This window comes from Aythya fuligula, chromosome 1, assembly GCF_009819795.1.
Source record: "Aythya fuligula isolate bAytFul2 chromosome 1, bAytFul2.pri, whole genome shotgun sequence".
In the NCBI taxonomy this organism is placed as follows: domain Eukaryota; kingdom Metazoa; phylum Chordata; class Aves; order Anseriformes; family Anatidae; genus Aythya; species Aythya fuligula.
The window spans coordinates 198,809,008-198,832,634 of NC_045559.1; the positions used below are offsets into that span (position 1 = coordinate 198,809,008).

The window sequence follows — 23,627 nt, forward strand, 5'->3', positions numbered from 1 at the left end:
TGTTAGAGCACACATATTAAAACTGTAGCTTCAGAAAAAACACTGCTGAGTTGATATCGATGTCTAACTTGACACTAGAGAAGAATGGTTTCTTGTTAGTACTAAAATGAGTTTTGGCACGCCTGTTAGAAGTTAAGCCTTTATCAACTACAGCCAGCAGCACATCATTATCTGAGGCAGTTTGTCCATGCAACAGCAGAAATTATGCCATGAATCCTTGAAACTTCTTTTCAGACAACACTAAATACTGACCTTTCTGCTCCTCCCTTACGCAGGCAGCAGTGACAGACACGTACCTCAGTTGAGAGCACTACCACAACATCAGGGGTTTGTCTTCCTCCAGCCAGGCCTGACACTGGGATCCGGAGCTTTACCTCGGCGTGGTTTCCAATGAGGAAAAGCAGAGAGCTTCCTTGCAAGCTTTCATGCTGTGTTTTTTCCTCTAAGTTAATTAGGAAGTCAAAAGCAGAATATTGAAGTATTCATGCTCTTCTACCAATACATTATAATATTGAGAAAATAATAATTTTGCTACTCCAACAAAAAAGTTATAGTACTTTTTTCTTTCTTTTTGCACATAAGGAGGAACTAAGCAATGGTTCTACTTAAACTGCCACAGTATCAACTCAAAAGCTAATAATGGAAGGAATGAAAAGGCTATCTAGCCTGGGCCACATTAGAGAATAAATATACGTGGTCCCTGCCAGCTGCTGTAACCAAAGCCGCTGTTGCCTCAGAAGAGGGCCACGGTTAACCATGACAAACCAAGAAAGATGGTGGCAGAAAGACAGCTACACTCCAAGCAGACAAGTGTCTCAAGCATTTATTTTATGCATTTTCAGTTATAGAGGTTACTACTTAGATGTTAGAAAAGTTAAATAAATAAATAAATAAATAAATAAAAATCTGTGTATTCATACCTCGGTTGATAAACTAAATAGAGAGGCGAGCTTCCCCATCCAAGCAGTCTTTGTATAATGTTAATAAAATAGAAATACCATGAAAGCACACAACAAAACTTTAACCTAAAAAAAAAAAAAAAAAAAGGGAGGAGTGGTAAAATCCATTTTCCTAGAAACCAGAGCTTCTAAAAACTCTAAAATATTTATTGGGTAAATGTAAATCCATCTGGCCTTCTTCAGCCTGCATTGTCTTCGTCTTTTGATTAAAACTGCTGTTCCCAATGGAAAAGGAGTTGGTGCCTTGTTTATAAAACGTCAATTTAGTAGGTTTAAATAGAAAACATTTTTTTGTGTTACAGTAAATAAACTGTGTAACCAAATATAATGGCCTGCCAAAACAAATGGGATATTTCAAATACCTATTATTCCTCAGAATTATCGTTGAAAAAAAGTGACAACACCTTATTTTTAAGGATATTGCTAATCTGGTATATAATATTTTATAGTATATAACAGAATTAGGTAACAATTTCTCAAAAAAGACTTGCAAGTTACACAACATAAATGTGATTTTATAGTCACACAGCACATTACTCAAGGAAAAAAACTTCGATCTGTATTTTCACAGTATCATACATTTAATTGTAACAGGCACAAGGTACTGAAACATTCATAACAACTCATTTGCAAGTTTGTACAGAAAGCACCTGATAAGCTGGTTAGTAAAATCACTCCGGAATGTTCAGTGGCAGAGTACTTTTTGTATGCAATTATCTTCATTTACAATACTTCCATTTTGCCTTTAGGCAAACGGAATCAGCAACAGCACAGCCTAAAAGTAGATTTCTGTTGTTGTTGCTGCTTCTCTTGCCATAGCAAGTCTCTGCCCATTCTTGTGTTCCTTCCCCACAAGGCACAAAACAGTAACAACAAATTTAGTGTACATGGAAGGTGATATTGGAGGGCCCTTGGCCTCAAACATTCTAACCACTTTTTATATTACACTATACTGCTGCTAAGCTTTGTTTGCTGCCGAAGTATACCATGCATCTTAAACTAGACTACTGGTTTTGATTTTTTAAATACTGCAAAGCATGAAGATTTAGCGGTATTTTGAATTGCTATGACTTCCATCCTGTAAGAAAGCATACAAATACCTGGAGTTAAGCTGTGACTAAAGAGCGCTGGAAACTCATTTCTCCATTAGATCCAAGGGGATTTCTTTGTGGATCTGTGCTTCAGCATTTTTGCTTGCTTCTAGACCAAGTAGCTCAAGCCATAGGAGCACAATACTTGTTCTTTACATTGCTTGCTTGGAGTAAAGAAAGGTACAGCCAAAATGAAGCTGGATTTAGACTATTTACATAACTGAAAAACAACTCAACTCTGATACAGCTTTGACTTCTTCAAAAGCAAAAGAAACGATTCTCAGTTGTACTACCTGTGCTCTATCATACACTGAAACAGAGCAATACCCACTCAAATACTTTTGATCAACTTGTTTTATTCAGTATTTAATGTAAACAGTATTTTTATTTTATTTTTTTTTAGCTTTAACTGGACTTGAAATACTACTGAAAAAGTATTTCTATAACAGCAGACACAGGGAAAGGAAGGAGATGGTATGCCCAAATGTAACAGTACCACAGTAAGCAGGCTCTCAGCCTCAACAGCAGGCTGTTGGAACACCCACAGCAGCCCTCAGATTTTCCAAAAAGTGTCATAAGTGTACACAGTTTTTAAGGACTTCCCTTTATTGTAGTCTTCTTACACTCCTGGCCGCTCTCTCAATATTTCTCTTAATTCATGTTATCTGTAACAGGTGATCACTGTTTTACTTTACATCCAGGAAGATGCATTCTTCCTCCAAAATTTTGTTTGAAAGGAAAACGCTCCCCTTTCTTACTCCTGATGGCCATGTGGTTCTTGCCTTAAAAACAGTATCTCTTCCTTGGTATATGAGCTCCTATGCTCAATACTTCATCCATGATAGATGCACTGATAACCTACTATCAGCACAGCAGTAAGTGCAATATGGACTTGCCATTTTTCTGTGTAGAATTCATTCAGACGCTATTGCTGACATTTTCTCCAACTCCCATATTCAGGACAGCAACAGCACCCTCTTTGTCTCTCTTTCTCTAGGCTCTTGCTCATTTTTTCTTCATATTCATTGCAGCAAAATTCATTACTTCCTTTCCCTCCAAACCTATAATTTTCTTCATCATCTGCTTTCTGCTTTAACTAGAGCAGTCTCTATGTTCTCCCATCTATCTTCCACTTGTTATACCTACAACACTCCCACAGTCCAACTCTCATTACATCAGCTCAGCTCCAATCCTTCATGTCTCTTGCTACAAAGAGTTCTAATTTCTCATTTTTGGACTGTACATCTCTGCCTCCTTTTCTTGCTCTTTCTCAACTTATTTTTCAAATTCGTATTTTTTCTACTCCCTAATGGCCTCTCTGTGGTTGGGAATAATTCCTACATCAATTCCTTCCATCACAGTCAAAAGCCAGCCCCCAACATTCCCACTCTGTCTTTTGCATCCAGCTGTCTGATCTCATACCTGAGCTGTACATTGTTTAACCCGTGACCCTGAAGAACTTGTTAACATTTCCAATTTTGTGTGTATAACACCATACATGACAATCAGAAAGGGTGAGTGCCAGGTGCTGCACCTGGGTCACCACAACCCTGTGCAGAAGTATGGGCTTGGGGAACATTGGCTGGAAAGCTGCCTGGCAGAAAAAGGGCCTGGGGGTGCCGGTTGACAGCTGGCTGAACATGAGCCAGCAGTGTGTCCAGGTAGGCAAGAAGGCTAACAGCATCCTGGCCTGCATCAGAAATTGTGTGGCCAGCAGGACCAGGGAGGTGATTGTCCCCTTGTACATGGCACTGGTGAGGCCACACCTCAAGACCTGTGTTCAGTTTTGGGCCCCTCACCACAAGAAGGATGTGGACTTGATCAATTAAACTGGTGAAGGGACTGGAAAACAAGAGTTATGAGGAGTGGCTGAGGGAACTGGGCCTGTTTAGTCTGGAGAAAAGGATGCTGAAGGTGGACCTCATCGCCCTCTCCAACTACCTAAAAGAAGGTTCCAGAGAAGAGGGTGTCAGTGCACTTGGTGCACTTAGTAGTGATACACTGCTGGTTGGACTTGATGGTCTTAACGGTTTTTCCAACCTAAGTTATTCTGTGATTCTACTCAAACCCATTAGAAATTATACTATAAAATGAGTAAAGTCTGATATAACAAGGCACGGCTTGAATTTCAAACAAGATGTAAATAAACCTCCATTTTTTTCTGAAAAGAGCAAACACCATATAGTTGAGCATACACAGGATAAGTGTCTTGGGATAGTATTTAAATGACAATGTATCAATTTTCAAAGTTTTTTATTTCTCAAAAACTTTTATAACAAAAGAGAGTCCTAGTTGAGATTAGTCTTTTTTCTATCTTGCAGGTTCTTTATTTTTTAGTCAGACCATCTTTTAGTCAGTTTTGTTTCAACATCAACAACAACAACAACAAAAAAAAAAAAACTAATTCAAAGACATGGTTTCTTCAACTTCAAAGCAACATCTCAAATGTCAAGCTGTTCACAATGAAGTATGCCATAACTGTTTTGAAACTTAAGAGCTATAGGTATTATTCATGGGCGCTCATTTATTAATATCATCTTTTCCAGATAAAAATAACTGAAGAGATTACATTTCAGTTTCCACCTTTTGTTGGAACCTTAGGGTTCCTTTTGATCTTGAATTATCCATGAAGGATTATCTTATACGTTCACTACCAATGCATCACTTACAATCCTTGAAACGTCTCGACATTAACATGTGCGATCCAAAATAGAACTTGAAGGGCTTCGTTCTTCTGTGTGGTCCCCAGCACTGACTACCGCAGCTCTCTGCTGGGGTATTACAGAAACATCAGTTCTCAGACTGTAGCTAGTTAAAAACTTCCAAACCTACATTTTCAACCATGTTAGGGCTCAGGAATAAAAAAAAAATAATAAATTTAAAATCAACTTCTGAGCTTTCTGGAAGTTTTTGATTTTTGACTGCATATCAGATATTCCTATATTTACTTCTTCTACTTCAGTCAAGAAAAAAAAAAAAAAAAAAAACCTTTCAAGTGTATTGTTCTAATAAATTCAATTTAGCAGAAAGCTACCTTAAGAGAGCACTTTCATTCAGTTTTTCCACAGAGCATATACAACATAAACAACTTATTTTTAATCTGTCATTTCATCATGTAAGTAGTCACAAAATACAACTGAGGAGTTCCAGGCCATATGAGTCTATAATCCCTGCATTACTTAAAGTTAGTCAGGATGCTTATTCATATGTTTCTAATAATTAAGAAAAGTTGATAAAGATGTTGCCTTTTCAAAACAAAGGCCCTTAGACCTTCTGCCTTTCACACTCTCCTGTGTTTTGCTCCTCAATGGCAGCCACTTGAGTGAACGCCTATCACACCCATTTCACCATGTAAATTCATCTCTGAATGCAAACTGTCAAGCATTGCCAACATGGCCAACATAAAAATTATTTTCCTGTTTTAAAGGTTACTATATTAAAGGCCCTAGTATGGCTATAAAAATTCACTGCAACAATAGTCAAGATAATTACTTATAACCAAGAGCCCTAATTACAACTACCCCCCCCAACTAGACAAACGCATCCATGAAGAACTAGAAAGAAAGATGGAGTTATTGCTCAGACTATAAAATATACTTTTGCAAAACATGAAACAAAACAACATAATACATTTCGTTCAAAGAATATGTGAATAGGTTCTGAAACCAGTTTTTATAAAATGCAAGAAATGCAAAATTCTCCATTTTCGTGACTTAACAACTAGCTTAAGCCACATTGCATTCCAGGTCTGAAATCTAGACACCAGCATTAACAACTAAAGTACGTCAGCTCTCAGAACACACTGCAATCTGAAGATAACAAATACTTAAAGGACACATTAAAGTTATGAGCAAAACTTAAGGCATAGAAAGTTCTCAACCACAGACAAGCAACACAAGTAGGAAAGTATTTGCAGTGACTACACAGCTTGCTAACAAGGTAAGTATGTCATAATCAAGGGCAGTTTATGAACCAAACCATTGGTTGTCCCAAGTTCAAAGACTAGTTACTAAAATAAACCGTTATGTTGAAGAGAACGTTCACGGCATTGAACGGCTTCCATAAAATCTGACTACAAATCTGACTACAACAGTTAACTTTTCCTTTATAACATCAAGTGAGTTGTGCAGCATCATAACTTAAGAGCCATGGACATAATGAACTTTCTCAGTACTGGGATACTCAGAGGTTTTGCTATTTAAGTACACCTATTTCCCCCCCCCCCCCCTTGAAAAGCCCAATCCAAATTAACAATGAGATGTTCAACTAATTACCACTAGTTTTATAATAACCTATGCTTCCTGAATGGGAGATTTCTACACACCTGCTCTTCTTAATTCAAGAAAAATTTCAAATGTTAGGGATCCTAAGGATAACTAGGCTATCCATAGGATAACCGAAATTATCCCTGTAGGAAGGCAGTGCTGTTGCTACGTGTTATTGAGGGTCTGAACATATAACTAATTAAATTTCAAGATGAGGATTCATCATCCTCTCAAATTAGAAAAAAATCACAAAGAAAAGGAAACCTAATGGACAGGGTATGAGCCATCCAAGTCAAGCAGATAAAAGTTAAAACAGTAGTTGAAATTGATGGTGAAAATTAATCTCTCCTGAATTCTGTAAACTCTACTCATGAGTGAATCTATAATGACAGGCACTGTATGAACACAATAAATTTAGAAACAATTCCTGCCTAAAAAAAGTTTAAACACCAGAATTTGAGATAGAACTCTAAAGGGTTTTGCTACATTTTGAAATATTTCTATGGATAGGATATTTACTTGCTAGCACATGTGAAATATCATCTCTTTCCAAAAGCATTCCAAGTATCGTCACAATTACAACAGTTATCAACAATGGTTTTACCAGAATGGAAAAGAAAGTATTGGTGTTATCACTCCAATCTGTACTGCAATAAATTGTCTTTGTCTCAACACTTCTACTTAAGAATCTTTACAGAGCCTTAAGTTCATACGATTCTCTCAAGGTCCCAGTAAATTGTTATAGTGTTCTAAAACACCTCTTAGGTTGTCTGGTTAGGTGGTAGTGGTTTGTTTTTTTTCCCCCCCTCTTCTTGCTTCTATGACTCTTTATACAACTCACTATAAAAAAGATTTAGATAATTAAAGCTTTAGATAATTTTTATGGCAAATACAATCATTCCTAAAGAAATATAACCATGTTACAGAAGTACATATCTAGAAAAAGTTAGTGTACAAAGTATTTACATAAATTTACTACTGTTTTTTGACTATGATTACAAAGAACATGACAAAATTAACTTGATACAACTATCTGGTAAAAATGTTTGCTTGCGTAATATATCAGTTTGAAAAATGATTAATAATAAAACTGACGTATGTATTGTTGGATTATTTGTCTGAAAAATAATGATCATTAGAAGTACCACATGTCATTCTAGTAAGGAAGGGACATAAAATTATCCATTTTCTTGGGCTTATGGTACAATAAATTTGAACACAGTACAACAAACTAGTTCAGCGTGTGCTTTACAGCTACTCCTGAAACACGTAAGATCACAATTTGCTATTAAGATAACTTTAATTACATAATAGCACAAAATTCTTCAATTAAAAACTGAAAAGTCTTCAGAGGATTAAAAAGGCAATGAATCTCAGCATTAATCAGTTTTAAACAAAATGCATTTCCAATGATATTACACATTTTTACTCTTGAAATAAAGTACTACTTACTTGATTGGCCATGTAAATTGTGAGGAGACCTCTCCTAGAAACAGAAGTTATAAAATTAGTGAAGAGATTAATAACTTTTTGCAAATTGTAGAAAAAACAGTTTAAGCATCAGAATGCTGCATTAAAGAACAGAATTTAGGATGGATCATTACTACCCCATAGAAAAGTACATACGGAACCAAAAATAGTACCTTCATAGCACAGTATCAAAACAGTGAGAAATTATATGTACAGAGTTATATATAATGATTCCTACTGCACGAGTCATGAAGGCATCATGAAGGGGCAGGGCACCTTGAACAACACAAAAAATGAAAGCCTCAAATGTAACACCATCAAGTTTAACTGTTAAACTTAATATGGAAATGAGTTTATAAGCTGAACTCATTTGTCTTCACAACATTTGGGATTTTTTTAATGCTGTTACAACATAAACGACAGAAGGTCCAACCCACCCAAGTTTGTATGTTTGTCATGATATTTTAGGTTTTTAAGCACAGAATGCTTAAGAGGACTGTATGTTAACAAAACAACTTGAAATCAGTGCAGTTGTACAAGGACACAAAATCACAGGCAGTAGCAAAAAAAATTCCAGTTGCATGGTTCCAAGGCAGCAAGCAGAAAAAAAAATAAAAAAGGGAAGAAAAAAGCTTTTTTTCAGTATTTTCTAACCCTCGTGTCCAGGTGTTTATAACTTTGCCAAGCAAAGCACCTAGATCTAGGTTTCTCACAACCTGTATGTGAGGCACGGGGATAAATCCCATTTGAAAACTCTAGTGCTTCCACATCACTTTGAATTTGAAGAAGCAATGTTACATCATCCCGAGTCCCACAGGATGCTCTCTATTCACAAGCAAAATTCAAGTTTTGTTTAAGTTCAAAACTTTAACTAGCAAAAGTAGATTATTTAAAAAAAAAAAAATCCCCTCTGAATACCTTCCCCACCTACTACCATATGCAGGTACAAAAAAAAACAACCAACAAGAACATAGCATGGAAACCTCAGGGATTTAAAAAAGAAGCCCAAATCTAAAGATTTGGTAAGGATGAAGCACACACAAAAAAAGAAACAAACAGACAACATATAAGGAATTGTGTCTTGAAGCATTAAAGCAAAGAGACTTCTATAACTCACAAGAAAGTACCACAATCCTGCACACTGCTTCTAACCAGGAAGGAAGGAAAATTCACCTTGTACAGTAGAGAAATTGAACTCTCAGAACAGGTCTACAAGCAACCAATGAATCGTTAAGCTTTTTAAGCTCTCACAGCTTTAAGAGTATAATGTGCGTTTTGACAATAGTATTACGGTGTGTATTGCACAGTGTGTATTGCAAGTGCACATAATTTACTTCCTGGACTCTCTCTGGCAGTATCTGTATCACACAGGCAGGGATGACATGCACGCGAGGTGCTTTGGCCTCCCTCTGATTTTTTTTTTCTCTCCAAGTACTAAAAATCCAGGAGCTTGATCTTGTCAAATTCGTAGCTTTTTATTGTGGTCCCTCTTGGCTGAATGTTAAATGCAAACTGCCAATCGCAAAGACAAAGAAAGGAAAAGGGGTTAGAGAAGAGGAAGGAAAGAAATAAGAAGCTACAGTGCAGCTGCAGTGAGACCAATACAAGAAGTAGGTGGTCACTGGGAGGAAAAACATGCAGACAATGAAAGCACACAAGGAAATAACTTCTGGAGTTGAAAATACAGAAAGCTGCTACATGACATCATCTGAAAGTGCCTGAAGCAAGCCTGTCTGCATTTGCTGCTGAACAAGGCCTCGGCTAACTCCAAGCAAAAACAGTCTTTTTCCCCAAAACTTCATTCTGTGACTGCTTTAGCAATAAATATCTCCGTGTTTTTTACAGAAAACAACTCTTCCCAGCCCTGTGCAAATGTGATCCAGCAAACCTAACCCAACTCTGAACTCAACTGGTAAAAAGTGGGTGGAAGCACAGAAAATGTGGCACTATTTTGTAACAATGACAGCTGATGGAAAACAGGACAGAAAGATGGAGCTGGTCCAAACAAAAGGGTCGCTGATACAACCCAAGGACTGTATTAAAGCTGCAGCTGGTAAATAAGAGACTCATATAATTGAGAAATAGGGAAATTACAAGAGCAGGAAATAATTAAATAACAGAAATAATTAGTCTGCCATGTGTAGTCACCTGCTTTGGAGGCTTAAAGACACTACAAAATGGCTAAGATTTAACTCCCCCAGTCCATGAACCAGTGTTGAATAGTAATCTCTGGAAGACCTAGACCAGCAGGTAGTTACACTAGTGATGGTCGGGCAAGAGGAAGCCCAAGTGGATGCACACGTATTTTTATTTCCCTTCACTCCTCTGTGCTTTCTTCATCTCTGCCAGTTTCCATTTAGAGGTTAATCTCACCAAAACCTTCATTTTAGCTTATCACTGTTTCAATTCCACCTTTCAGCTGCTATTATCTCTCATACCCTACAGAGTTCCAAATCACAGAATATCCCAAGCTGGAAGGGAAACACAAAGATTGTCGAGTCAATCTCCTGGCTCCACAAATGATCACCGAAAAATCAGACCCTATGGCTGAGAGCACTGTCCAAACACTTCTTGAACTCTAGCAGACTCAGTGCCATGACCACTGCCCTGGGGAGCCTGTCCTAGTGCCTGACCACCCTCTGGGTGCAGCACCTTTCCCTAACCCCCAGCCTGACCCTCTCCATGCCGTTCCCTCAGGTCCTGTTGCTGTCCCCAGAGAGCAGAGCTCAGCGCCTGCCCCTCCGCTCCCCTCGTGAGGGAGCTGCAGGCCGCCATGAGGCCTCCCTTCAGCCTGCTCTGCTATGGACTGAACAAGCCAAGTGACCTTTGCTGCTCCTCAAACATCTTCCCCTCTAGACTCATCGCCAACTTCATAGCCCTCCTCTGTAGCCCTCTGATAGTTTCATGTCCTTTTTATACTGTGTTGCCCAAGCCAGCATAAAATGCTCAAGGTGAAGCTGCACTGCACCGGTGCAGAGTAGAGGAGGACAATCCCTTCCCTCAACTGGCTAGCAATGACATAGAGAATTTTTAATTTGGGGAAAGGAAATAAAGGAACATACACACACAAACCAGGACATAATTAATGAAAGGCTGACTAATGCTGAACTAGAAGAAGGACGCAAAGTCACCATCCAAGAGAGCTGTATTAGTGGGACACAAAATGGGGCGGCATGTCCCACCCAATTCTGCCAGGCTGCTTTGTTAAACTAAAGAACCTAAGAATTTTTTTTTATTTTTTTATTTTTTTTTTTTTTTAAAGTCTTAGCAAGACTGGTATCTTTTACCTGAAAAGAGTGATTGGATGAAAGCAAACACATTTTTGAATCACCCTTTAAGGTGTCAAAGAGCAGTAGTGTCTAGAATACTTTTCATTTTGTTTCACCTAATTTTTTCCCCATTCCCACGTTCACATGAATTTTCTTGTACATTTGCTAGAGAAATAAGCCAGCAATGCCTCCAAGTGCAATTATTCAATACAGCTTGTGTCATCTGGGGCTGAATAATTCCAATCTCATTGTTTCCGTTCTTAATGTTTAACTAACAGGCCACATTCTTCCAGAAGATAATTCTTCTGTTCATTAGTAGCTTCCTCAAAGAAAGGTTTTACTTGACACAACTTGTTTTTTGGACAACTCAGTAGCATTCAGACCAACTTCTATCTCCAACAGCTCTTCAACTATGGCCTATGTTTGGCCTATAAGCTCAAACAACATATTTTTGTGACTGTACTGCCCAGAGGAAAGAGTCAAAAATAACTTTTTTTAAAAAAATAATGAAAAGCTATAGGTCAAAAATAGCAAGGAAGCTTAGCAGCACACTGGGCTGCCTTAACAGAAGTGTAGGTAGGAGGTCAAGGGAAGTGATTAATCCCCTTTACTTGGCAGTTGTTAGGCATCACACAGACCACTGGGCCTGCTTTGGTCCCCCAACCAAGACAGAGTTCACTGCCTGGTGTGAGTCGAGGGGAAGGCACCAGCACGGCTGGGGCTGCAGCACTCACCCTGCGAGAAGTCGATGTGGAAACGTGGGTTGGTTCATCACGGAGATGAGAAGGTTACAGGGGGACCTAACAGCAGCCCTCCAGCACCACAAGGTTACCAGGGCAAGAACCAGCCTCTTTGAAGCATGCTACAGAAAAATGGGGGATTCTGACTTGCAATGAGGAAACCGTATTTTCACAGAATAAGTCATCTAGGTTGGAAGAGACCTTCAAGATCACCTAGTGCAACCTCTGTCCTAACACTAACAAGACCTCCACTAAGCCATATCACTAAACTCTACACCTAAACATCCTTTAAAGACCTCCATGGATGTTGACTGAACCACCTGGGCAGCCCATTCCAATGCCTAACAACCATTTCAGTGAAGAGGTTCTTCCTAATATTCAACCTAAACCTCCCCTGGCACAACTTTAACCCATTCTCCCTCATCCTGTCACCAGGCACGTGGGAGAACAGACCCTGCCTCAAGACTGTCAAATATTGGAACATGGACCCAGAGGTGTTGCAGGACTTCTGTCCTCAGAGGCCTGCTAGTCCTGACTGCACAAATCCCAAAGCAACCTGGTCCCAAGTCAGTGCTGAGCCTGCTCCAAGCAGGAAGCTGGGCAAGACGACCTCTCACGGCCCTCTCCAGCTCAGTAATTCCACCATTCTAGAGAAAAAAAAAAAGTGGAAAGCAGCTCAAATTATACAACATTTTTTTCACAGATTCTAAAAATCAGAAGAGATTACTGCAATAAATAATCTGACTCCAACTGACATAGAACAAGTTTTCATTAGTCACTTACTTCAAAAAAATAGAAATCACTGAAATTTTAAGTTTTTTAAATGAAGCTCTTGCAACTACTGATAAGTTATTTAAATGCTACTTTACAATTTGCTTCCTAGTTCTAGATGAAATTCTCTCCAGTCACTGAAACCAGTTACATCTTTACCTCCGCTATAACACTAGCGAGAGTCCAACCAAGCCAGCTACATACAACTTCTTAAACAAAAAACTGAGCTCCTTCAGTTTTTGCATGATGCTCCTTAAGACTTCAAACATACTCCTGGTTCTTTTATGAAGCTGTTCCAGTTTTTCAGAAACTTGAAGTCATCTTCAAGGTCTTGAAAAGAAAGCACAGGAAATAAAGAAAGCAGATTAAAGATTGCTTATTCTTTGTTTAACCAACAGTATCTTAAAGAAATCAAAGTGCCAATCTCAGACTTTGAGTTCATCTTCCTGTGAGCAAGGTATTTACACTTTCATATAAGTTTAAGTTCTGGAAAACATATTTGATTGAGGCCAAAGTCCAAGTCACCTTACACATGAGGTAAAGAACCTATTCACCCCAGAGGAGCAATGACAACTGTCCAAATCTGCATGCCAACATATTGTTTGTGTGACAGCTTGCTAAGGAATACTTTTCTGCTTGGCTTGACACATTGTAAAATTCAACAAAGAACTTTACTTTCACAAGTAATATGAGCTTTGGCTTAATATAATAACAAGGCATACAAAATTCCAATTTCAAAAACAACCACGACATTTTTTCCTACAAAATTTACTGCCAGTTCTCCCTTCTTGTTTATGGTTTTCCTTAAAAAAAAAAAAAAAAAAAAAAAAAGTTGTTGCTAAGCTGAAAAGAGTAACTTCACTTGAAGGTGCAGCGAATCCTTAAAACACCCTTATACTCATGTCAATTTTACTATAAATGAATTGTATTTGTTCACTTCACACTAAAGGACCCTAAGATGCTTCAAAGAACATCAGTGTGGAGCGCAGCCTTTCAGCAGTGCAACCAGGCTCAAGAAGTTAAGATCTCCAACTGAGCCAACATCACCTTTTTCTCTGAAGAGCCACAAGTAGACACTTGTGATTTTTTAAACTACTTCTCAGTATTCATTCCTCCTGAGTATTTACTCTTTGCCTTCCTCTCTCCATCTTTATATATCTAATACATAGCATGCCAGTCAAGCAGTTTTCTCACGAGTAACTTTTTTTTGGCAACATGAAGGTTAAATCATTTTTTCTGTATTGCCTTGTTTAAACAAAACTACAAACCCTTCCAAGTAGACACCTTTAAATCTAAACGTTTACTGCAACTAATCAAACAGATTCAAACTAAATACTTTTTTTTTTTTTTAAATAGTCACTTTTTTTTTCTGTGGAAGTAAGTGACCAGATCACAAATACCTCAAAATAACCACAGCATGAATGCCATTACGTACAAAATCCAGATAAATTGACTCAACAGGCACCTCTTTCAGTTAGAACAGCTGTAGATGTTAGCTGTAACTGTGAGCCAGTAAAATCACACCGTGGAGCAAGGTACACAACAAGGCAAGTACATCCCAGACCCAAAACCTGCAATGGCTCTCGTCGCCCCAGCACACAGCAGCAGTGAGCAAGCAGAGATGGCTGCAAGAAGCCTGCAGAAGGATAAAGCAGCATGTTAAACATCTTCGTGCATGCAATTGAGAGCACACGTTCCTTGCTTAAGCAGCCTCACTGATGGGTTACATTTGTCCCTGTACACAGTAAATTTTAGAAGTTGGGGGAAACAAATAACCAATGCATTGCTAAGATAAGAATTGCTTTAGCTTTTCTGTAAAGGTTTTTAACTCAATCCCTGGTTCAAAAGGTCATGTTTCTAATATTCCAATCTTATGCTTTGCTTGTCCAAAAATCAATGGCATTGTCAAACTGACAGATCTGATCTGAGTCAATAGCTTCAAGAATGAACCAAGTCAAACTTCTCCTCTTGTGACTTATTCAACAAGGTCTGTACTATAGATGGCTATAAAGTAGCAAATTTAATCTTTATGAAAAAAATGTACTTCTAACAAGTTCCCTCCAAATTCAACTTTGAATTTTACAAATACCACTGTTTTATATTCTGCTGTATATTCTGACTTTTATCACCTTGCTTTGGCTGACAATCATTTTCTGTATGCACTTAAATCACATACACAACTACTTTCAAAGGAATAAGTGGATTCAAAAATAAATACCAGGTGGAATGTAAAATGGACACAGCTTGTGCCATACGGATTTGTTACATTAAAATTTGAAAGTATTACCTTGTACCTTCTCACAATAAAAAAAAATAAAATAAAATAAAAGGCAAAAAGAAAAGAAAGAGTTAACTCTGGCTTTAATTTCTGAGCATAAACTAAGAAGCTAACATAATAGTTTGTAATGGCTCCCCAGACAGGATTTGTGGTCTGCAAAAACAGGAAGAGTCCCCCCCTCCTTTCCTCCCCCCCACACTGTAAAGCACACCACTTTATAACCTGCAGAATTAAATCAAACACGCAAATCACAGGCTTCCCCCAAAAAGAAAAAGGTCAAAACGAAGAGGTTTTTCTTTCTGCTCTACAGCAGCTTGACACCAAAAGCTAACCAACGATAGATCTAGAGTTGTGATTGCATCCCTGTAATAACACAAGAACTACAGATTATGTTTAGGGTATCGTTAATCTCTCACACCCACCAATTTCCTACTGACAGCTGGAGGCCAGCAGTGAAATCCTGGTGCAAAAGTTCACTTAAAATCAGCAGGAACAGATAAGCTTTCAAAATAATGCCGAAAATTATGAAAACAGACCTAAGCAATAAGTTTTCAGAAAAGAAAATGATTACTTTTTGAGCTTAGTAAATACCGGTAGCAAGTTTTTCACACGAAGATAATGTTCAGGCACATAACTTCATGTCAAAAGATACAGTTTAAGGCCCCAGAGCCCCACTATTCTCTTTAAGAGATTTTCTCTTTCTGAATTTTGGATTGTTTCAAGTAGGAAACAGTCACTTTATAGTCGAGGAGCTTATAGTTGCTCAGAACTGCAAATCAGTAATACCCGCTTTGAGCATTTTGTATGCTAAGTAAAATGGCTATTATTTTTCTTGCCAATACTCAGAATTTGTTGTTCTTAAAAGGAAAGAAAGTAAACTCAACATGTTCTATGATTTGAATATATGCCAAAGAAAGGGTATGAGAAAACTAGAAGGGGACAGAAGCCAAAAAGAAAATATATCTACAGTGATACATTCCAGCTAAATTAGTACCAATAACTCTTACTGAGTTTTCAGCTAGTACAACCCAAGATAACATCTACAGTTTACTTTTTGAACTGTTCTATACTCTTTTATATAGATTTTCTTTCATTATTCCTTTCCTCCTCCTCTTCCAGCTTCTCTATGCTGTCTACAGAGCCAAAGCAATGGCCAACCTACGGGGGGAACTCAAATTGAGTGCAGTTTAACCTCACAAGATTTCATGAAGAGATAAAAACCAGATTCCAAAATACTTACCAGTTTCATAAAAGATTGACTAGGAGATAACAGAAGAATAACAAATTAATCAAATCTCAGGAGAAGAAACGAAGGACTTCCAGCAATTTTTTAAAGCATTAACTTTCTTGGTATAGAAGGCCTACTGAGCATTAAATAAGGCCCCAAATAACAATCTCTTTGGACTGTGGATTGTAACAGAGAATTGTTTTTAATCAGCTCAGTTGATCAAAAAGAAAACACTTGGTTTGTTTCTGGGCACCTTCTCAGTCTGAATGCAGCATGTGCTGCTTGGCCGCAAGGCAGGCATGCAGGTCATAAAGCAAAACACACACGTTCTGAGCAAAAAAACACTTTGGGGAACCTAGCAGCAGAGGGATTATTGGATTTCACTAGCAATCACTACTGGCTATGGCAAAGAGCGGACAGAACAGACAGGACTGTTAATAAAAATTAGGAGAAAGTATGGAAAATGTTGCAGAGATGTGCAACATCCACTGCCTTGTATGTATACTTGGTATATTTCGGGGTGAAGAATTTAGGAGGGTCTCTACCAGACAGCTTGGGGCTGCCACAACAACACCAGTGGAAACCCCGCAGTATGCAAACTGTTCTCTTCCACCTTTCCCCCACCCCTCCTTAGACTAAGAGCCTCTCGCCATCTCCTGTCTGCATTTCCCAAACCCAGCCACAGCAGCTCAGCAAGCAGCAGCTCGGAGGCTTCCCAACAAGGCAGGAGGTTTTCTTCCTCCCTTAAGATCCATTCCACAGTAAGATTTAGGTAAGATACTTAAGTCATCAGTTTCTCATCTGTTTCAAAAGACTTGAGCAGTCTCTTTTTCGAGTCTGTAAAACTAGTAGTTACTATTTTCTTTGTACATTTAGAGCTAATTTTCTTGTAAGACTCATACTGCTTTAATGATCGATTGTATTTGTGATCAGATAACACCGTTCCCAAAATACCTGAAGCAATATGCAAAAAAAAAAGCAAACATGACAAGCCAATCCAACCCAAACAGAAGATAGCTGCAACTTTTCCCCTGTGGTGCAATTAACTTCAAAATGCCTTTACCTTCAGAAACAAAGGAGCAGACCATTCCAACAGAAACATGGGGGTAGACTTGACTTGCCAACATACAAAGCCATTTATTTTCTCCCCAGATGACAGCATATTAAATTGTATTAGAAACAGGCTTCACATCCAGTTAGGAACTATGAGTTGGCAATGCAGAACACGTACTAATGCTGCTAGGAGCTTGCCTACATCTGTAAGGGCCTGAAGCACAAGGGGTCCCCAAGAAGGTGATGACAGGAGCCAGTGCAAACCTTCTCTAATATGGCTTTCCTACCTTTTTGAAGCCTGAGTCATTTCAACACATCCCCATTGACTGAGAAGTCTCCGTCTGTTAGGATATCAGTATTAAACTGCATCAGATAATACGGAGAGATATTAACGCAACATTGCACCTACCAAAGACGGAAAGAAGTTGTTGCCAAGCCCAGTTTTAACCAATTATTTTCTGTCTTTAAGCTCAAAGATCCAAAACACCAACAGCTGAGCTGAGAACATTTTGCTAGTTCCTCAGTCAGCTTGCTCAAAAGAATGAATAACAGACACTGAAGAAGAGCTCAAAAAGGAAAAACAAAAACAAAAACAAAAAAAAAAAAAAAAAAAAAAAAACCTTGCAATTGATGAAGCACTGATTTGGCAACAGAGATTCAGCAAGATAGTGCAAATACAAGTTCCCTTAAGCAGACAGAAGGATGTTGTACTACCAGACATTGTGAACTGGTTCAGTCTTTCACTGCAGTGGGAACAGTCTGAATCAGGATGATAGGTACTGTCCCTAATTCATGAGACGTGTTTTATGTTCGCCTTTAATTCTGTGGGCTCTGTTGTTTCTGCTTGTCAGACAGATAATCTTTAAGAGGCGATTTTAACAGCGTATTGCTTACTTTATCAAAGTTTCAATCTGGAGTTGCAGTCATCTGACTAAAAGAAACAAAATGCAAGGCACAGGGCCCACTGAAGAAAATAAAGAGTCATTTTCTGTTCTGGGGTGTGAAGAAGAAAGGGCAAGAAGGGGATAAAAGATCATTCACCACAGTACAATTTTGTAATCTTCACTGCAGAAGTACCTTGCATGGCTACATATAGAAAATTTACACCATTCTAGGTTGCTACCTCCATGCTTTTCCTGCTGCAGGTGCTACAGATAACATTAATTCCTTGGGAGCAATAAAGTCGCAGAAAGTCACTTCATTTACAGAGGATTTATGGCTACAGTTCATATGGATTTAAGCTCCTCTCAGCTGGTGTATCTAAAAACAACAGCCTGCCAGCAGACCTGAGGAACCTATCACAGAGATTCCATCCAAGACTTTCAGCCACTGCACCAGAGGCACAGGGAGCGTGGATGTTACCTCTCCAGGTAAACGTCAGGCTCTTCACTGCCACAGCAGCTAGCACTACAGCCAGCTCGCCCAGGCAGCACCTGCAGCTTATTCTGCACTAGCAGAGCATCTGTTACTCCCCTCTGGGAGCTGCACATACGCACAAGCATTCAGACACAGAAGATGCATTAAGTGTTTGCTTAAGTCAAGGAAGCCCTAATGAGCATCTCCTGTATGCTAGTGCAGAACAGACAGAACTGAGTAACTAATCCCATGCTTGTGCTGCTTGAATCTAATTCAGACTTACAAAACAGTCCAATGATCAGCCATAGTCTACATTTTACCATTTTTAATAGGCGTTTCAAAACTGCTTTAACATTTGGAGGTAAGGATTTTATTTTCTCATCAGTAATGTATTTTGTTGTCATTATATATTTTGAAAAAACAAAATACAAAATTCTATTAATACTCAGATGACTAAATCACTTTTCCTTAGTTTTCAGCCTACAAAGTGAAAACAAACACAGACTTGCCAGAAGTGGTCCTTACAATAACAATAAAAAACACTTTTCTTATAAGAAAAAGTCTCAATTACTCACAGAATAGCACAGGAAGGGTTGGCTGCACAGAGTCACCTGGGATCCATCATAATTCATAGCCTGACCTTAGCACTGCCCTTTGTCCATCCAGGCTAGCCCCACGTGAACCTGATAGACATAGTCCAGAGCTGGATGGCTGCTGCCTGTGATGTCTTTACATCATCATCGATGAAGAAACCTCACATCTGGTGTTGTGTCTAAGCCAGGAAGTCCTCCTGAAATCCAGGGAACTGGAGACCATTGAGCGAACACAACCAAACAGTCCTGGATGATCAGGCTCAGCCCTGACTGTAACACTAAGCGACAGAGATCAGCTAAATCCAGTCTGTATGGACGCACCCAGATTTTTGGCAACACATCCTCCAGCATCTCCAGAATCACAGATAGATAAATAAACATGGGTTCTTCCAGCATTCTTACCTTCTCCACCTGTGTTATCCCAGAAAATGCATTTTTGACTACAAAGCTGTGGCTATCTTGCTTTTTCACTTTGTGCAAGACTTCAAGGAGCACTTAGCAAGCTGGACCAAACTTCCAACATTTGAATGCCACACGCTGGAAATTCTAGACAGTTGGTTGCTGACCACCTCTGCAGACATGGTTACACTTCTCAGAAGCACAAATAGCTTATAGCCTGGACTGAGCAATATATAAATGCATATGACTGGAATCACTGATCTCCAAGCATCCTTCTAGCTCTGGTCACAGCTGTGGGATTCACCTTACCAAGCTTCTGCCATTTTAAGTGGATGAAATACAGCTTACAACAGCAATCTAGACTGTGTAACAGACCCACAATGGTGATTCTCTCAGCTGATTGGGAAGAGATGACAAGTGTGCAGTGGAAACACATTTCAGCTAAGTTTAAGGGTTGACTGTAACCACTCCCTTTTAAAAGGTATGCAGAATTATAAGGCTCATACCTACATTTATATGCATAAACAGAATCACCAGGACTGAAGGTCAGGGGATGCAGGTTAGGCTGATTGAAGAAATGCTTATGAGCAGTTCACAAGAAAGCATCTCTTTTCCCATCTCACAACTCTTCAACAGACTGTTAGCCACAGCTTCCAGCCACTTCAGAAATTTACAGAATGTTCCAAGATCTTAAGACACTGTAAACCAAAAAAGTGCAGAGAAGCATAGTTTTCCATACTGTCCCTAGAGAACTGATGACCTTATCTCAAGAACTTACACAAGACTCACCAGCATTTACTAGCTGATTTCTAAATTGGGTAGCCTGAAGCATGCAGATTCCTCTCAAAAAAAGCACAATAAATATTCTAGTCGCTGGTCAATTGCTTACCCAGGACAGAAATTTCTTCCTCTCCTATCTGCAGAATTCTGAACAATTGCCATCCAATTACACAGACTTCATGTGTGTCCCTGGAAAGTGGGCAATTCCTCGTATTCCAAAAGAGATGGAATCAATCACTTCCTGGAGATAATCAAGCACTTTTTTTGCCCCATCAATGCCAACTGGATTTTAGTACATCTAACTTGCATCTTGCTCTTCAAAAGCTTTACGACACCCCGGTGGTATTCTTGGTTCAGCTGTTTTGTTTCAGGCAATTCACAGATTTGTTTCAAGTTCTGTTTCAGAACTCTTTCTTGTAATGTATTAACCACAGAGTAATTAAAACAAACAAGCAAAAGTACAAAACAATAATGCTAAGGAAAACTTTACACAGCTAGGCACCAAAAGCACATTGTGATTTTGAACCTCCTGAAGCCAAAGCAGCAACGCTCATGTCATCCCATATAACACTCAAGTCACTTCCAGAAGAATGAAGCTTGAAACAAAGAACTGATAAACTAGAAGTGAGTAAATCTGAGAAGCAAAATGCTGAGACTGAAAAATTGCTGTTAACTTCTTAAATTATGAAAATTTGCAATTCCAAGCTTATTTCTGAAAATTAACAGAACAGGAAACGATCAAAATATATTCATCATAGCCGTATCTAACCTGCATGACTTGGCTTCCTGTCTTCCTGTCTTCCATGTCTTCCTGTTATCAGGATTAGCCACTTAAATTTATGTTTGAGAAACATACAACTTGTGTAAAAGCCGATTTTGTACAACTCCAAGCATTTTTAAATAAATACCAAGTAATTTACAGCCATTCCAAGAGTTTTGACTACTAACAGCTGGAATTGAGAACATTACAAAAACCATTAAAGTGATCTATTAACATTTTCAAGGCTGAGTAAGTTGCACGTAACATTTACTGACCTCCAAAAAAGCCGGAAAGGCTTTCAAAGTAAGCGTTTAGATTAATGTATTGGTCAAAGCAGTGCTTTGTCACATCATTATCTATGTATGATAGAAGATGAGTTGTGAAACAGCATCAAGAGAAGGGTATTCCATTGCACTCATCAACACAACGTTGGTAAATGACTATAGGGTGATTTTACATTGTGTTTTGTCGTAATCAGCCATTCACAGGAAGGCAAACACCTTTCTTAAGAGTCTGCAATTTAATGAAAAAAGGTAAAGAATAGAGTGAGGAAAGAAAACTACTGATATGAAACCAGAGCACTTTGGTCACAGATGCAGGTCTGAGGCAGCTACAGTGGAGCCCAGACAGCCCATTTCCCTCTGAGACAGAAAGCTGCAGATACAGCTGACCTCTGACAGAAAGCCCACTCCATCTTTCCTACTAAAGAACAAAATGGTCCCCCACAGTTCATTAAATGCAGATTTTTTTTTTTCTAAATGAAGTACGTATTTTATATCTTGCCAGTAACATAGCATCTTTTTGTCACCACAGAACATCCTTTTCTTTGATATGGGGCTGCTTCACAATTCAGTTCTAACTTCAATGACAGCTGCACTCTGTGAGGCATTTCAGAAACTCCAAAGAGCATTGCCAGCAGGCTGAGGGATGTGATCCCTCCTTGGTGCTCAGCGCCTGGAGCCCTGGCTGCAGGTCTGGGCTCCCCAGGACGAGGGACATGGACATACTGGAGAGAGTCCAACAAGGCCAGCAAAATGATGAAGGGCCTGGAGCATCTGTCCTGCAAAGAAAAGCTGAAAGAGCTGGGACTCCTCCAAATGAAGAGGGATCTTCACAATGTGCCCAAGTACCTGATGGAAGGGAATGAAGCTGAGGGAGCCAAACTTCTCAGTGGTGCTCAGTGACATGGCAAGAGGCCATGGGTACATATTAAAACACACGAAATTGGGAAATTCGATTTGAAAAGACAAAAGCATCTTTTTTGGTGTTATTGGTTTGTTTCGTTTTTAAAATGCGAGGGTGATCACACACTGCAACATCTCAATTGTAGAGCTCAGAATCACGGTAAATGGAGCTGTACCTGGCTGGTGGCCAGGCACTAGTGGTGTTTCCTGCCAAAACTGGTGATTCTCCTGCTGTATTTAGCATTGGTGCTGCCTCACCTAATACACAGCGTGCAGCTCTGGGCTCCACAATACAAAAAGGATGTTAAGATCCTTGAAAGCCTCCAGAGGAGAGCAACAAAGCTGGTAAAAGGACAGGAAGGCATGTGCTATGAGGAGAGGCCGAGGAGCCTTAGGGTGTCCAGTCTGGAGAGGGCCTCCCTGCGCCCTGCAGCCCCCTGAGGAGAGAAGCGCTGAGGGAGGTGCCGCTCTCTGCTCCCTGGGACCGATGGCTGTGCCGTGAGGGTGGGCAGATGCTGGGACAGGCTTCCTAGCAAGGTGGTTGGTGCCCCATGCCTGTCAGTGTTCAGGAAGCATTTGGACAGTGCCCTCAGGAACATGCCTTAGCGTCTGGTTAGTCCTGAAGGGGTCAGGCGGTTGGACTCGATGGTCTCTGAAGGGCCCTTCCAACTGAACCATTATTCTGTTCTAACAGCTCATCCTGAGTTGTATTGAAGCCTTTGTCTGTGGAGACGCACAAACCCCAACTGGACACGGTCCTGGCTGAGCAGCTGTAGCTGACCCTGCCCAAGCTGGGGGCTAGATTCAGGATCTCAAAAAGGAATCCCTTCAAATCTTAGCACTTCCATGATTCACTGAAGGTAAGTTACAGAAAATATCAAAAGTCAGCAAGAAATGCTACTTTCCTCAAAAAACACCCCCAGGAGCTTACAATCCTGAGCCACCCACCACTGACAGCATTCCCACAACCACAGCATCTTCCAGCTCAACTCTGGCACTCCCAGACAGCCTTGGAAAAAAAAAAAATCCATGTTTTCCTTCCCTCTGATAACTGTAGAAGTAGCGGCCCTTAAAGCACGCAGCAAAGCACATTCAAATGTTTACATGCTGTTCTTATAAAAAGGCAGATCTCTCAGTTGCTGGCTTTCACCAAAGCAGTTGCTGAAGTGCAATGGATTTAAAAATATTTTGGTTTAGAAGCAAGAAGCATTCCTGCTAACTTCACTTGTACAGCTTGGTTCCACATTTCAGAGTAATAATCTTTCCATGGGACTGGAACTCCCAAATAATTTGTTTCCCTGCTAGCTCTGCTTCCCAGACCACAGCACCGAATACTCATGCAAGCGATCCAAACCTGAGGTTCTCTCACCACACAAAACATGTGAAACACCATCCCACAGCATAGCTTGCTCTCTTGATTTCTCACCTGTA

At 39.5% G+C, this 23,627-nt stretch overlaps 1 protein-coding gene across 1 annotated transcript in view; it reads right to left on the reverse strand.

Moving 5' to 3' along the window:
• The window catches only part of TMEM135 (transmembrane protein 135), a 176,942-nt gene that overhangs the window by 126,204 nt on the left and 27,111 nt on the right, over positions 1 to 23,627 (reverse strand). Inside the window, exon 4 of the mRNA XM_032187777.1 lies at positions 7,768 to 7,801. Coding sequence (XP_032043668.1) covers positions 7,768 to 7,801 — 34 coding nt within the window. The remainder of the gene's footprint in view (positions 1 to 7,767; positions 7,802 to 23,627) is intronic.